This window comes from Symphalangus syndactylus, chromosome 6, assembly GCF_028878055.3.
Source record: "Symphalangus syndactylus isolate Jambi chromosome 6, NHGRI_mSymSyn1-v2.1_pri, whole genome shotgun sequence".
NCBI classification, from domain to species: domain Eukaryota; kingdom Metazoa; phylum Chordata; class Mammalia; order Primates; family Hylobatidae; genus Symphalangus; species Symphalangus syndactylus.
Window position 1 is genome coordinate 29,287,649 of NC_072428.2, and position 13,456 is coordinate 29,301,104.

The 13,456-nt window shown below is 39.0% G+C and overlaps 1 protein-coding gene and 1 long non-coding RNA gene across 8 annotated transcripts in view; one reads left to right on the forward strand and one right to left on the reverse strand.

Annotated features, from left to right (window-relative positions):
• The window catches only part of LOC129484309 (uncharacterized), a 180,538-nt gene extending 169,159 nt beyond the window's left edge, over positions 1–11,379 (forward strand). Inside the window, exons 5-7 of the long non-coding RNA XR_008658407.2 lie at positions 1,779–1,940; positions 5,366–5,616; positions 6,697–11,379. This is a non-coding gene — a long non-coding RNA (uncharacterized lncRNA). The remainder of the gene's footprint in view (positions 1–1,778; positions 1,941–5,365; positions 5,617–6,696) is intronic.
• Positions 1–13,456, reverse strand: part of BBOX1 (gamma-butyrobetaine hydroxylase 1) — a 483,622-nt gene that overhangs the window by 66,964 nt on the left and 403,202 nt on the right. For 4 of the 7 annotated variants that reach the window (XM_055282094.2, XM_055282093.2, XM_055282095.2 and 1 more), the window contains 2 exons: positions 13,005–13,258; positions 11,127–11,241 (listed from right to left, as the gene is read on the reverse strand). In XM_055282094.2, coding sequence (XP_055138069.1) covers positions 11,127–11,241; positions 13,005–13,223 — 334 coding nt within the window. In that variant the 5' untranslated portion in view covers positions 13,224–13,258. Of the gene's footprint in view, positions 1–11,126; positions 11,242–13,004; positions 13,262–13,456 lie in introns of all 7 variants that reach the window. The other 3 variants (XM_055282097.2, XM_055282099.2, XM_055282092.2) reach the window with 1 other exon arrangement.

A 13,456-nucleotide genomic window follows, 5' to 3' on the forward strand; every position in this document is an offset into this window, starting at 1 on the left:
TCTATAAGGAACTCAAACAAATCAGCAAGAAAAAAGCAACCCCATCAAAACGTGGGCAGATGACATAAATGGACATTTCTCAAAAGAAGATGTACAGATGGCCAACAAACATGAAAAAATGCTCAGCATCACTAGTCATCAGGCAAATGGAAATTAAAACCACAATGAGATGCCATTTTACCCTCACCAGAATGGCTATTATTAAGAAGTCAAAAAACAACAGATACTGGCATGGATGTGGTGAAAAGGGAAGCGTTCACTGTGGGTAGGAATGTAAATTAGGACAACCTTTATGGAAAACAGCATGGAGATTTCTTAAAGAACTAAAAGTAGAACTACTATTCAATCCAGGAATCCCACTACTGGGTATCTACCCCAAAGGAAAAAAGTCGTTATGTAAAAAAGACACCTGAAAATGTATGCTGATTACAGCACAATTCGCAATTGCAAAGTTATGGGACCAATCTAAGTGCCCTTCGACTAATGAATGGATAAAGAAAATGTGGTATATACACACCATGGAATACTACTCAACCATAAAAAGAATAAAATAATGTCTTTTGCAGCAACTTGAATGAAGCTGGAGGCCTTTATTCTAAATGAAGTAACTCAGAAATGGAAAACCAAATACTGTATGTCCTCACTTGCAAGCAGGAGCTCAACTATGTTTTTTAAAAATTTTTATTTATTTTATTTTTGAGTTGGAGTCTTGCTCTGTCGTCCAGGCTGGAGTGCAGTGGCGCGATCTCGGCTCACTGCAACTTCTGCCTCCTGGGTTCAAGCAATTCTCCTGTCTCAGCCTCGGGGTTCAAGCCATTCTCCCGTCTCAGCCTCCAGAGTACCTGGGACTACAGTTGCATGCCACCACGCCTGGCTAATTTCTGTATTTTTAGTAGAGATGGAGTTTCACCATATTGGTCAGGTTCAAACTCCTGACCTCAGGTGATCCATCTGCCTCAGCCTTCCAAAATCCTGGGATTACAGACGTAAGCCACCGTGCTGGGCCCGGAGCTCAACTATGGGTATGCAAAAGCAGGCAGAGTGGTGGTATAATGGACTTTGGAGATTCAGAAGTGGGAGCGTGAGAAGAGGTAAGAAATAAAAAATGACATATTGGTTACAACATACACTACTTGGGTGACGGGTGCACTAAAACCTGAGACTTCACCACTATGCTATTCATTTAAGTAATAAAAAAACACTCTTCAAAAGCTATTGAAATAAAATTTAAAAAAGAAATAAACCTATTTTAAAACAAACAAAAAAGAAAACTCTCAGGGTTGCTGTCTATAGTTACTTAGAACCACTTTGAAGGAAATCTTTTGAAAAAAATAATGAGTTGATATGTATTGTGCAACACTACCCTTCGCCCAACATTGCACTGCTTGAGAAGTTGAGTATATACTATTATTATATCTGTTGTGCAGATAAGGATATTGAGGCATAGAAAGGTTAAGTAAGTTGCTCAAAATCACAGACTTAGCAAGGCTTAGGGTCAAAAACACTCTTAATTTCAGTGCCCTACTTTCTTATTGATTAATAACAAAGTTACTGATTGAGAAAAATATAAAATTTTAAGAAAAAAGAAAGAAAAATAAGATGATTTATTGGATAGAGTAGAACTTAAACATTTTTATTTAATTTGCTAAGCCGGAAATTAGGCAAATCAATAGTATGTTTGAATGTAAACATCAACAAATTCTTAAAATTGGCAAATCAATAGTATGTATGAATGTAAACATCAACAAATTCTTAAAATGTTTTTTTTTTCCCTACAGGGGTAGCCCACAGCTATTCCATGGATGGGCACATTTGGAAGTTTGGTTCTAAAATCTAAAAGAAGAAATTTAAGTGTGCTGAAGATAACTGCAACTCCCAACCTAATGCCGTGTAGTTCTATGTTCTGCCATCTTGAAGCAAAGTGGAACCAGAAGTGAGAGGTAATGGTTTTTGAATCAATTGTCCTCTTTTTTAGTGTCTGGCAAATCTGCTGATATATAGGCACTAGCAAAACTGGCAGGCTAAATTTATCCCTTATGTGTACATTTGGTAAATGTGAAGCCAGTGTAGAAAGTATTCCAACTTTACTTTTGGAAATTGAAACGCTTTGGAATTTTCTAAATGTATGAATTCTAAACTTGTAGCCCAACTGCCAATGTTATAAAACTTATTCCTGGGCTGCAAAAGAACAAAACAAAACAAAACAAAAACCAAAAAACGACACACACAAAAACACAAAAAAGCCTAGCTTGTAGAAATGGAGCTTGTCATTCACTAAGGAAAGCCCGTTCTATTTTGTTTTCCTTGTTTAAAAAGTAATAAATTTACTTTAGTATAACTACAAAAAATTATTTTTCGAAGAGCAAAGAAGTTAGAATATTTTCCTTAATTCTCAATGTAGCAACTAAACTAAAAAGGTATAAAAAGCGAATGGACTGTAATAATTATTTCTGGAAATATATTTGCTTTAGTTCTCAAAAATATCCTCAAACTTTGCCAAGGCTTTTTAAATATTTTAAGATACCAGCTTTTCAAGGTTCCATCTAGTGCTAACATTGTCTTATGAAGTTGTTAAGTAATAAGAAGATAATTTTTGAAGAATATAATTGATATACCTCTTGCTCAAGCATTTAAAAAAGTAATAGATGTAGTAGTATACAGGCTTTTAAAAATTTTTATTTAATACATCTAGTAAAATAGACTTATTTTTAATATTTATATCTGAACATGTGGTATGTGTTTTCTAGCTGGATGTATGGTTGGAGTTTAGAAAAGGAAAGAGGAAGATAAGTTTTTCTGGAGCTTACAAATGAAGCCCAAAACTAGGCAGATTTTGTGAGAGCAACCTGCAGATTAGTGGCACCTGCGAAAAGCACAGGGCACTGCAGTGTGCTTCCCAGGTTCGGAGTCTCCCCTGGTAGGTTTACAGTCAGAACAAGGGCAGCCCCATCTTGCATAGGTACATTAGACTCTTTAGATGTTATGCCTGATTTTACCACGTGCGGTGCAGAAACTGAGAATAATAGATTACATATAATTCAGAAAACAATAAGACATTGAAAGACATCAATATGGCACAGAGGAAAAATGAAGCAAGGTACACATTCATAAACGGACATGCATTTGAGAGAGCTGTATTCACTTAATCAAAACCCCAAAGATATTTCTCTGAAAGTCAATAGGTTCCTTTGCAAAAATTGTACCAGTGAGAAAATTATGGCAATGAAAGAGATCTGATCTAACCCACCTCCTCCATCTTGCCTTTCCCTTAATCATTCCTGGGCTTAGGCTAAGCTGTCTTTGAGAGATATTTAATTTATAGTTTTAAATGGGAATAGGCCTTCCCCAAGAACTCAATGGCCTTTGCAAAACTAATGAAAGACCATCAGGTTAGGGGAAAGAGAGGAGCCTGATTCTGCTAAGGCATAGAAACAGATTGTCAGCCATTCCTGCAGGTAGCACCACTATTGTATATGGGCCTTTGAGATGTTTTTTTCGGGTTTTTTTTTTTTTTTTTCATGTCTGACATCTATGGCTCCACTGGACCCCATGGGTCTACCTGGACCCACCAATCCTGCCCCTGTGGTCCCACCCAGAAACGATTTAGCCCACAGGAGGACAGCTTTGACCCCCTATGATTTTATCTCTGCCGCAACCAATCAGCAGCAAGCCTAGCCACTGCCACTCCTTTCCCCAAAATGCCTTTGAAAAACTCCTAACCTATGAGCATTGGATAGATTGATCTGAGTACTAACTCCATCTCCCCCATGGCATGGCTGGCCTCATGTCTATTAAACTCCTTTTTTACTGTAAAACCATGGTCTCTTTGAGCAGCAGGCAGGAAGAACCCCTCAGGCAGTTATAATAAAGTCATGCATTTGAGATAGCTATATTCATTTCACAGAAACCCCAGAGATATTTCTCTGCAAGTCAATAGGTCCATTTTGCATATGACAGGCAAAGCAGAACAAAGACATGCTTCTTAAACATATAAATCCTGTGAGCTATTCTCCCACCTGTGTATCTGAGTTATGAGTTTGGGTGACCTTAGGGAAGAAACCTTTATTAGTCTCTCTTGGGAATGAAATGCATTTCAGAAGATGATGTGGTGGCTTAATTGCTCTAAGGCAGCTGTTTTGACAGGGCTGTTTGGAAGCCATTCTGACCTGGCAGCCCTGATACTGTTGGGACATCCTAACGCAGCTTGAAAAAAAACAACAACCCACCAAGTCTTGCTAGTTCTTTTTATAATTACCAAATAATAGTGAAACAATACACTCACCCCATCCCTGATTTGCATCGCAGGCTCCCTCCTCTGAAGATTCAAGAATGGACGTAGCAAGGCTTAGAGATGGGGGCAAAATATCACATGGGCGAGGCATATTTATTTTGTACATTACTTGAATTAAGAAAAACACACAAGATTTTTGCTTTATGACAAGGCTTTGTAAAAATGGCCTCTGCACCAAACCAAATCTGGTTTTTGCACTATCATAAAATCTCCATCTTCAAGTAAATATATGGTTCTCTGCAAGAAAGGAAGAACTCTCTACTTTTTCTTGCCATGTACAAGACGAATAGATTTTAGAGGGTCCTAACAGTTACTGGTGAGTTTTCACTTCCTCTTATGGAATGCTCCTTTTGAAACAAAGAAGTGCGTTATAGCTATAGACTGAAGGGCTGTAATCTGATTAAGTAGGTGGTAAAGACTGCCATGAGAGAGGCATAAAGAATTGTGGGGAAATATTCTTTTTTGTTTTTTGACTGTGCAATGTACTCCATCCCCGGATCACTGAGAAAACTGAGCAGCCTGTCTCCACTGAAATAAAATATTTTCTTCAAGTTATAGCTTTTTAAATCTCAATATTCTATAAGAAATATTATTAAAGTTAGAGATTAATACAAAAATACTTCAGTACCAATTCAAAGAGATAAATCAATCATTTGCATTCTGATATTGAGGATTAATAAAAAGAACAAATATTTAGCTTCATATGTATATCATACTATATGGTGATTTTTTTTTTCCATTTTGGTCCTGCCAGTTATATGTTGGGAATGTTGCATCATCTCAAAGTTAGTGACAAAAATGAGTGTATAATTATGTCAAAATTTCACATGAGAGCTAAATTATAATTAGTACATAAAAACCTTGTCTCTAATATGATTTAAAGTCTTTCATTTTCACCCATATGTTTGGAAACATGTACCTGCTGGGCTTCAAGTCTTAGGATTTCAGTTAATAGAGACTAGAGAATATGGCCAGCAACTTTCTGTCCTACAGGTCATACATGTTCCTTTTGAATACAGATTCTACACCCTCCTCCATCCTTCCTGCCTCTCAAAATTTCTTTGTCTTTTACAGGACTATTTCTAGGTCATGTTATGGTTACCCTGACCCCAGTCACTCCCTCTGCTGGTCCATCCAAACTCAGAGCCATGATCAAGGCCCTTCTACAACACAGATCTGATTACTTCACTCTCTTTTGTGGGGTAAATATAAGCCAAGAGCCAAGCAGGTGCACTGTGGAGGAGGCGAGAATGCAAGAAGAAAAAAAGAAAGCCCGCCGGGCACGGTGGCTCACGCCTGCAATCCCAGCACTTTGGGAGGCCAAGGTGGGTGGATCACGAGGTCAAGAGATCAAGACCATCCTGGCCAACATGGTGAAACCCCATCTCTACTAAAAATACAAAAATTAGCTGGGCAGGGTGCCTGTAGTCCCTGCAGTGCCTGTAGCTACTCGGGAGGCTGAGGCAGGAGAATGGCGTGAACCCGGGGGCAGAGGTTGCAGTGAGCCGAGATTGTGCCACTGCACTCCAGCCTGGTGACAGAGGACGTCTCTATCTCAAAAAAAAAAAAAAAAAAAAAAAGGCCTAGGAGACATGTACAAACTTGTAGGCATTTGAGAAATTATGTTCATTTGATTAAAATCAGAAAGACACAACTCGGAAAATGTAAAATACAGATGAAAAAATGAAAGCAATCATCTTCTTAAACTTATAAAGATTTTAAACTCATTTTTCTGGCTTTAAAAGAAGGGCATCAGTCTGGAGAAGCTAATGGGATGGCATATCCGAGCCCTTGTTGGGAAAACTCTTAATTGCCTACAGGTTTAGGACCAAGCAGGGCATATAAGCCACTTTATGGTTTGGCACCTTCCTTCTTCTCTGTTGCCTAACAATTTTAACTTCACCAATATTAAACTAATTGCAGTTTTCTAAACCTATCCTACTATTTTACCCTTTGATGATTTTCTACCTGCCTTTTTCTTTGTTGAGAATTTCCTTACTTTCTATCTATCTATCTTTGCCTGACAAACTGATTGATTCTCCAAAATGCAGCTCAAGTATTACCTCATTTCTGAGGATCATTCCTTCATCCCTTCAAGTTCCTTTCTCTGTGTCATCATTAACTTTCTATGTGTGGTTTTAATGTACTTCAAGTAATGTCTTATAATTTTATCTTGTCTATTGTTCCCTTTCAGACTTGATAAGTCTTCAAAGAGAGAATCTATGTCTTTTAAAAAATCTTGATATTTCCTTACAGAGGTCCTGGCACAAAATAGATACCCAATATATGTGCAACTGAATAGAAATTTATGAAGGAGTGATTATTATCCGTGTCTTCCTTTCAGCTATGACTGTGTCCCATGACAAAAGTTTTTTGGATGATAATCATTTGTCTTGTCATTTCAGAGTTCAACAGCGAGTGCCGGGGGAAGATCAAGGAAAAATTGTCTGCATCTTGATTCCAGATTTTAAAAGCTCTGTAACCCTCACTCCAAGGGTTGTGCTTGCAGAAGAGAAAACATTACCGCTGGGACTAAAAAACAAAATCCTTTCACAAATGTAACTGAGTTTGTTTGCATGCTCTGGAATATAAATGTTTGAAAATCTGCAATGGCAATGAAATAAGGTATCAAATTTTACAGGCAAAAAGCCATAGAACCAATATTCCAAAAATGGCTCATTAATTTCTTTTTTTACCCACCAACTGCACAGCTTGAGAATGTATTTTAAAAATCTGATCTTGTTTTAAACTATTAAAATATTTTCCAGTGTCTAAATAGCAGCCAGTTCTTATATTATTCATGATTGCAGCCTGTCATTGTGACCAGTTTTTTCCACTACTTAATTGAGTGTAGTATCATTTCCATTTTGCTACTGCCTGATAGTACTGAAAAATGTAAGCTATAAAACTGCACTCCTCAAGAAATATTAATGGAGAAGGATGTCCATATCCTTTTACAATGCTTAAAAGCTTAAGCTGTAATAATAAAAAGTTGGCATGTATTTCCTGAAAAAATCAAAAGAAGAACTTGAAGGAAATGAAAGTAAAATCCAATAGGATTATAAAATTAGAACAGAGTTAAGGAAAAATATTTTGAGTACCAGAAGAAATCTAAAATAAATAAAAAATAATAATACATTTGTGATACTGTGATGTGACCCAGACAATCGGTACTAAATTATGTAATTGGAGACTCCTTGAAGAATCTAGCAATGCACTCATTGGAGGAAGGCAATAAAAACATCTTTCCCTGGATACCCATCTGGATTTAACCAGCTAGATAAAGGGAAAAATGAACTGGTAGTTTAGAGAGAAAGCACTAGGACAAAACCTTGTCAGCCATCAGAATGGTGAGACTAAGGAAATGGAGGAACCAAATTCTTGACATGGCTGGTCTATGCTTAAAGAGGAAGGGGACAGTATCATACTCTACTCTATTATTGATAACCAGAAGAAATGGTGAAGCTATTTGGTTCAAGTTGATTAGTAACATCTTCATACCTAGTAAAGTGTCATAAGTCTCATTTAAAGCCATGGAGAGTTACCACACATAGTTAAGAATTTAAGATTTGAAAGGAGTTAAGGTAAAATCTCTCTCTTGGTATATGGCTAAGAATTTCCAGGAGAGGTGTTACAAAACTCAACAAGGCTGGTATATTAGTCTGTTCTTGCATTGCTATAAATAAATGAGACTGCATAATTCATAAAGAAAAAAGATTTAATTGGCTCACTGTTCTACAGGCTTTATAGGAAGCATGGTGCTGACATCTGCTTGGCTTTTGGGGAGGCTTCAGGAGACTTAAAATCATGATGGAAGCTGAAAGGAGGAGCAGGCAGGTCACATGGAAAAAGCAGGAGAAACAGATAGAGGGATGTGTTGCTACACACCTTAAAACAACCAGATCTTCAAAGAACTCATTTGCTATTGTGAGAATAGTACCAACAGGACGGTGCTAAACCATTCATGAGAAATCATCCCTTGTGATCCAATCACCTCCCACCAGGCCCCACCTCCAACATTGGAGATGATTACAGTTCAACATGAGATTTGGGTGGAACATACAAACCATATCATTTTGCCTCTGGCCCCCCAAATCTCATTTACTTCTCACATTGCAAAATACAATCGTGCCTTCCCAGTAGTCCCTGAAAGTCTTAACTCATTCTAGCATTAACTCAAAAGTCCGAAGTCCAAGTTTCATCTAAGACGGGGTAAGTCTCTGCCACCCATAAGCCTGTAAAATTAAAGACAATTTATGTACTTCCAAGATATAATGGGGTTATAAGCATTGGGTAATCATTCTCATTACAAAAGGGAGAAATGAGCCAAAAGAAAGAGAAGTACAGGGCCCATGCAAGTCCAAAACCCAACAGGGCAGTCATTAAATCTTAAGGCTCCAAAATTATCTCCTTTGACTCCATGTCTTGCCTCCAGGACACAATGGTACAAGGGATGGGTTCCCAATGCCTTGGGCAGCTCTGCCCCTATGGCTTGGCAAAGTTCAGCTCCAGAGGCTGCTGTCACAGGTTGTTGAGTGCCTGTGGCTTTTCCATGCTGAGTATGCATGCTGGCGGTGGATCTACCATTATGGAGTCTGCAGGACAGTGGCCTTCTTCCCACAGCTCCATTAGGCAGTGCCCCAGTGGGGACTCTAAGTGGAGCCTCCAACCCATTTTCCCTCTGCACTGCCCTAGTAGATGTTCTTTGTGAGGGCTCTGACCCTGCAGCAGGCTTCTGCTTGGGCACCCAGTCTTTCTTATATTTGCTATTACTTTTAATGGCAAAAACCACAATTACTTTTGCACCAACATAATACGTCCTCTGAAATCTAGGCAGAGAACATCAAGCCTCATTAATTATTGCACTCTGTGTGGCCACAGGCGTAAAGCCACATGGAAGCCACCAAGACTTACAGTAGCTTATGCCCTCTGGAACTATGGCCAAACCTGTACCTGGGCCCCTTAAAGCGGAGGCTGGAGCCAGAGCAGCTGGGATGTGGGAGCTGCATCCCGAGGCTACACACAGGGCAGTGGAGCCCTTGGCCCAGGAAAGCATTCTTCCTTTCTAGGCCTCTGGGTCTGTGATGGGAGAGGCTGCTGTGCAGGTCTATGAAAGGCCTTCGAAGCCTTTTTCTTGTTGTCTTGGCTATTAGCACTTGGCTTCTTCTTATATACAAATATCTCTAATAAGTGGTTGATCCACAGTCTGCTTGACTTCCTCTCCCAAAATAGCTTTTTCTTTCTCTGCCTAGACATGAATAGGTTGCAAAACTTTCAAACTTTTACACTCTGCTTTCCTTTTAAATATTAAAGTTCCAACTTATTTGTTTGCTCCTGTATATGAACATAGGCTGTTAGAAGCAGTCATGTTACTTCTTAAACACTTACTTTGCTGCTTAGAAATTTATTTCACCAGATACCCTAGGTCATCACTCTCAATTTCAAACTTCCACATATCCCTAGGGCATGGCCACAATCCAGCCAAGCTCTTTTGCTGAGGCATAGCATATATGACCTTTGCTTCAGTTCCGAATAAGATCCTCATTTCCATCTGATACCTCATCAGGCAGGCATTCACTCTCCATATCACCATCAGCATTTTGGTCACAACCATCTAACCAGTCTCTACAAAGTTCCAAACTTACCCTGTCTTCTTCTGAGCTCTCCAAACTCTTCCAACATTTGTCTGTTACCCAGTTCCAAAGCTGCTTCTAAATTTTAGATATCTTTATAGCAATGCCCCACTTCTCAGGACCAATTTTCTGTATTAGTTCATTCTTGCATCACTATAAGGAAATACCTGAGACTGGGTAATTTATAAAGAAAAGAAGTTAAATTGGCTCATGGTTTTGCAGACTATACAGGAAGCATGGCACGACATCTGCTCAACTTCTGGAGAGGCTTCAGGAACTTACAATCATGATGGAAGGTGAAAGGGGAGCAGGCAGGTCATATGAGGAGAGCAGGAGCACGAGAGAGAGGGGAGTGCTACACACTTTTAAATGACCAGATCTTGCAAGAACTATTTTTCAGTTTGTCTTTGATTCACATAGTTTCATGTAATAAATCTTCAAAATAGTCAGGGAATGAATTGTAAACACCCCTTACTCCTTACCAGTTCCTCTGCTTGAGTTCTATTACTGTGTATCTCCTAAAATTTACATTTAAAAATATTTCTGCCTGTTTTAAGTATTTATTTTGCTTCTTTGCTCAGCAATAAAGTTGTCTTTATCCACTGAATCCACCTTTGCAGTTTTTCTGAACATTGTTCTGTTCATGGAAACCTACATAAATTCTTCCTAGACAAATGTGGCTTTGCATGCATGTGTGTGTACATGCACCCACACAGACAAATTGTCCCACACTCACAGGCATATGCAGTGCTATGCATACCATTTCATGGGTTCATCAATCCCATAATTCTATCTATGAATACCAGGTTAGGAATTCTTGCTGTGTTGATTTGTGTTGTTCTGGCCTTAGACAAAATTGTTATGAAGGGCCAGTCTGCCTCTAGTTCATCCTGCTTCTTTGTAGTGAGCACTTACGGAGTGTCTGTGGTATGCTGTGCCAGGTTTTGCTTTAGATGACAAAGGCACAAGTTTGCTGGACTTATTTTGTTTCTTTCTCTATAGAATGTCTAGAATTACTCTATACTCCTTTTCATCTCTACCCAAATGATCTTCGTTGGTAAAACTTTAAACACGCCACATAATTTACATGTCACATATTTTAATCAAAGCACAAAGGTTTGAATTTTCTGTGAGCAAATTTCTTATTAAAAATCCTTTACTGTAAGAGTTTAAAAAGACATTGAAGACTTTGGCAAAGTTACCTGGAAAAAACAATTCTCTTTGGAGCTTTGCTCTGGCCTGCTTGGAAAAGCATCTTTTCTTCAGCCAATCAGCCTGGAATTCACTGTAATGCTCATCGGGCCATGTGATGTACACCTTATAACACAAAAAGCAAATTTCACCGATGTGGATTTTATTTCCGTTCTCCTCTATTGCTCTGCTTTTGAATGCTCTTTAAGATAATCAGGGAATCCAATTATGCTTTGCTTAATTTTTTTTTTAGACAGAGTCTTGCTCTGTTGCCAGGCTGGAGTGCAGTGGCACAATCTCAGTTCACTGCAACCTCTGCCTCCCAGGTTCAAGTGATTCCCCTGCCTCGGCCTCCCAAGTAGCTGGGATTACAGGCACATGACACCACACCCGGCTAATGTTTTGTATTTTAGTAGAGACGGGGTTTCACCATGTTGGCTAAGAGAGTCTCAATCTCCTGACCTTGTGATCTGCCCGCCTCGGCCTCCCAAAGTGCTGGGATTACAGACGTGAGCCACCACGCCTGGCCAGCTTAATTTTTAAGATAGAGATTAAGCATATGCTTTTGGAAAACAAGGAAGCCAAAGTAATACATCTGAGGTCTGAGGCCCTTAAATAGCACTCAAGAAATAGAGCATGGACAGATCTACAGTTCTTGACCTACATCCTCTAAACCTGGGATCCTCAAACTTTCTGTGATAACTGAAGCTAGTTATCAATTAAGATTCCTGCCAAGAGTTTTAGAAATAGTAAAGATGCGGCTGGGTGTGGTGGCTCATGCCTGTAATCCCAGCATTTTGGGAGGCCAACGGGGGCAGATCGCAAGGTCAGGAGTTTGAGACCAGCCTGGTTAACATGGTGAAACCCCGTCTTTACTAAAAATACAAAAATTAGCCAGGCATGGTGGCCCATACCTGTAATCCCAGCTACTTGGGAGGCTGAGGCAGGAGAATTGCTTGAACCCAGGAGGCAGAGGTTGCAATGAGCTGAGATCGCCCCACTGCATTCCAGCCTGGGCAACAGAGCAAGATTCCATCTCAAAAAAAAAAAAAAAAAAAAAGGAAAGTAATAGTAGTGATGATAAGGAGGACAACAGTAATAATAAAAACAACACTATTTTGAGTATTTATAACAAGTACTATAGACATAACACATTTAATCTTTACAACTCTAGGGGGGAGGTACTACTATTATTCTCATTTTTTTCAGGTGAGAAATGTTAAGAGTAAACAACATTTCTATCTAGCTAGCAAGCAGTGAAATCTGGGAGTAAAGTCCTCAAGTCGGAATGTGGACAAGAGCGTAATAAGAATCCTAGTAAATTTGGAAGAAAGAAACATAGAATGGTGGCTGCCTCTGGTTTGTAGTTTTGAGAGCTGTGCTTTTGGGAATCCCAGAACAAGCCTTGTATCTCTACATACTAATTTGACTAAAAGACATTAGTCAATGCCATTTTTTTTTTTTTTTTTTAGTGCTCACTGTATGCCATGCACTGTTAAACATTTTTATCCATATTATCCCAGTGAATCCTCACATTTCTATGAGCAAGTTCTTTTAGTATTCCTGTTTTACAAATGAATAAACTGAGGCTCAGAAGCATTGCTTTTATTGTAGACAGTTTGTGTTTTTAAGGCTGCCACTCATTGAAAGAATGACAAGTAACACTGTAAATTTTATTAAAAATAGTAGTAGTAATGATAATAGTAATAATAATAGCTGAAGCTTCCTTTTACTGAATATACTTAATTTGCACCAAGTACTATACAAACGTGGGTCCGTAAGTGGTTATACATGTGTGACCAAAATAAAAAAGAGTTATCTAAATTATTGTTGACTAGCCCCATTATTGAACTTGGGAAAGAAGGGAGACATAATTTAGAGATAATTACCTTTTTTCTGTCAAATGTCAAGCCTTTAATTCCAATGTTCACATCAAGAGCTTCGACTAGAAGTTTCCGTGCTTTTGCAGAATCCAGGTAGCAATCAGAGCATGGGCAGTTGTCTCTCAGCCATACAGCTGGGTAGAGAGACTCTTCCTCATCATGCCAGAGGATCTGCATCAAACGAGCCCCGTCAAGTGCTTCTGCCTTTTGGATGGTACAAGCCATGTTTCCGGTCTTCAGGAGTAAATGCTGTCAGCTACCTGCTATGACAAATCAGTGTCAAAAGAAATCTCAGGAAGATAAGATCTAAACTTGGCCTCTGAGAGTGTGAACACTTCAAGTGGACTCTGGCCTCTGCACTATTCACTCAGCTGTCAGAGTCTGCGGTTTGACTTATTGACGCTGGGACCTTTGTTCTGGTGAGAGTATTTCACATACTGTAAGCAGAAACACCATGA